The sequence below is a fragment of the Sinocyclocheilus rhinocerous genome, unplaced genomic scaffold (genome assembly GCF_001515625.1).
Source record: "Sinocyclocheilus rhinocerous isolate Xijiao unplaced genomic scaffold, SAMN03320098_v1.1 scaffold475, whole genome shotgun sequence".
Classification (NCBI taxonomy): Eukaryota; Metazoa; Chordata; class Actinopteri; order Cypriniformes; family Cyprinidae; genus Sinocyclocheilus; species Sinocyclocheilus rhinocerous.
Window position 1 is genome coordinate 1426322 of NW_015646677.1, and position 1195 is coordinate 1427516.

The following is a 1195-nucleotide window of genomic DNA, read 5'->3' on the forward strand; positions in this document are numbered from 1 at the left end:
CCCCCCCCCACTTATTAATGCACAACTGTGTGTTGTTTTGGTATCATCAATATACTATTCATAAAATAATATTCATATTTTGAATGAGTTTTTATTATATTTTTCATTTCTATATTAGTTAAAGTATTAGTAATTTTGTTGTGTCTTTTGTTTTTGCCATGAGGATAAACAGGAGTGTGAGTTTACCTTGCTCTTGGATATGGAGAGTGAGGAGTCTTCTTTCAGAGGCAGGATTTCCTCTTTGCCACGATCAAAACCTGCAAAAACAAGCCATTATGATTCAACTCCACCGGTTAGATCTGAAAATAACAGGTGTAAACAACACAAATCATCATGTTTATGATGTATGTGCATACATTGTTGTAATCAGTACTAAAAATTACTAAAACTAAAAATTAAATAAAAATTAATAAAAACAGTAAACATTAATATTAAGAAAAACTAAAATGACAAAATAACACAACAAAATTATTAAAACTTAAAGTAATTAAATAACTTTAAAATGAAACTGTAAAATAAAATAAAAAACTGATTCAAAATATTAATAAAAACTGTAATAGTATCTCAATGATACTAAAATAACACTGCTGTGCATATAAAAATATCATAATTTTAGTTTTTTTCCCTTTCTGTGTAAAATTCATCACCAAATAAGGTTGAATATGCCATGTTATGTTATGATGCAATAAAAAGAAATATTAGAAACAAATATAAGTGATAATACATATACACACACAAATATACATGAAGGATTCTCATGATACCAACACCGGTGAAATTTCACAATTCTCGATATCATCCACAAGTCTAATGATCCATGAGAGATTGGTTACACGTTGCTAATATAAAACAAGTGTTAGGGCAGAAAATGCAATAAATAGTGGTTTATTTATTTAGCATTTAACACCATATCAGCACCAGAGGCCATAATCTTGGCAAATTTAACAATAACATTTAAAATAACAGTAATACTTCAATTTTTTCTTTTCTCGCCTCCGCTCTGTTGCTGTGACTCGTCAGGATTATAGCGCATTCTCAGTGATTTGCTGGTCTGCGGCTGATTTCATGCGCGAGGTAAGCTGTCCGCAAAGCGCTCGCCCAAGTGGAAAAATGCACTGTTGCTGTCAGATTTCGATTGCCGAAAATCACATTGTGTTTGATGCAAAACCAACTCGACTAAATCAAAAGAAAAAAA

General features: G+C 30.8%; 1 protein-coding gene across 1 annotated transcript in view; it reads right to left on the reverse strand.

Annotated features, from left to right (window-relative positions):
* The window catches only part of LOC107707960 (oxysterol-binding protein-related protein 8-like), a 15503-nt gene extending 14575 nt beyond the window's left edge, over positions 1-928 (reverse strand). The window contains exons 1-2 of the mRNA XM_016512080.1: positions 919-928; positions 187-257 (exon numbers count right to left, since the gene is read on the reverse strand). Of these exons, the coding sequence (XP_016367566.1) occupies positions 187-257; positions 919-928 (81 nt within the window). The remainder of the gene's footprint in view (positions 1-186; positions 258-918) is intronic.
* Positions 929-1195: the final 267 nt, after the last annotated feature.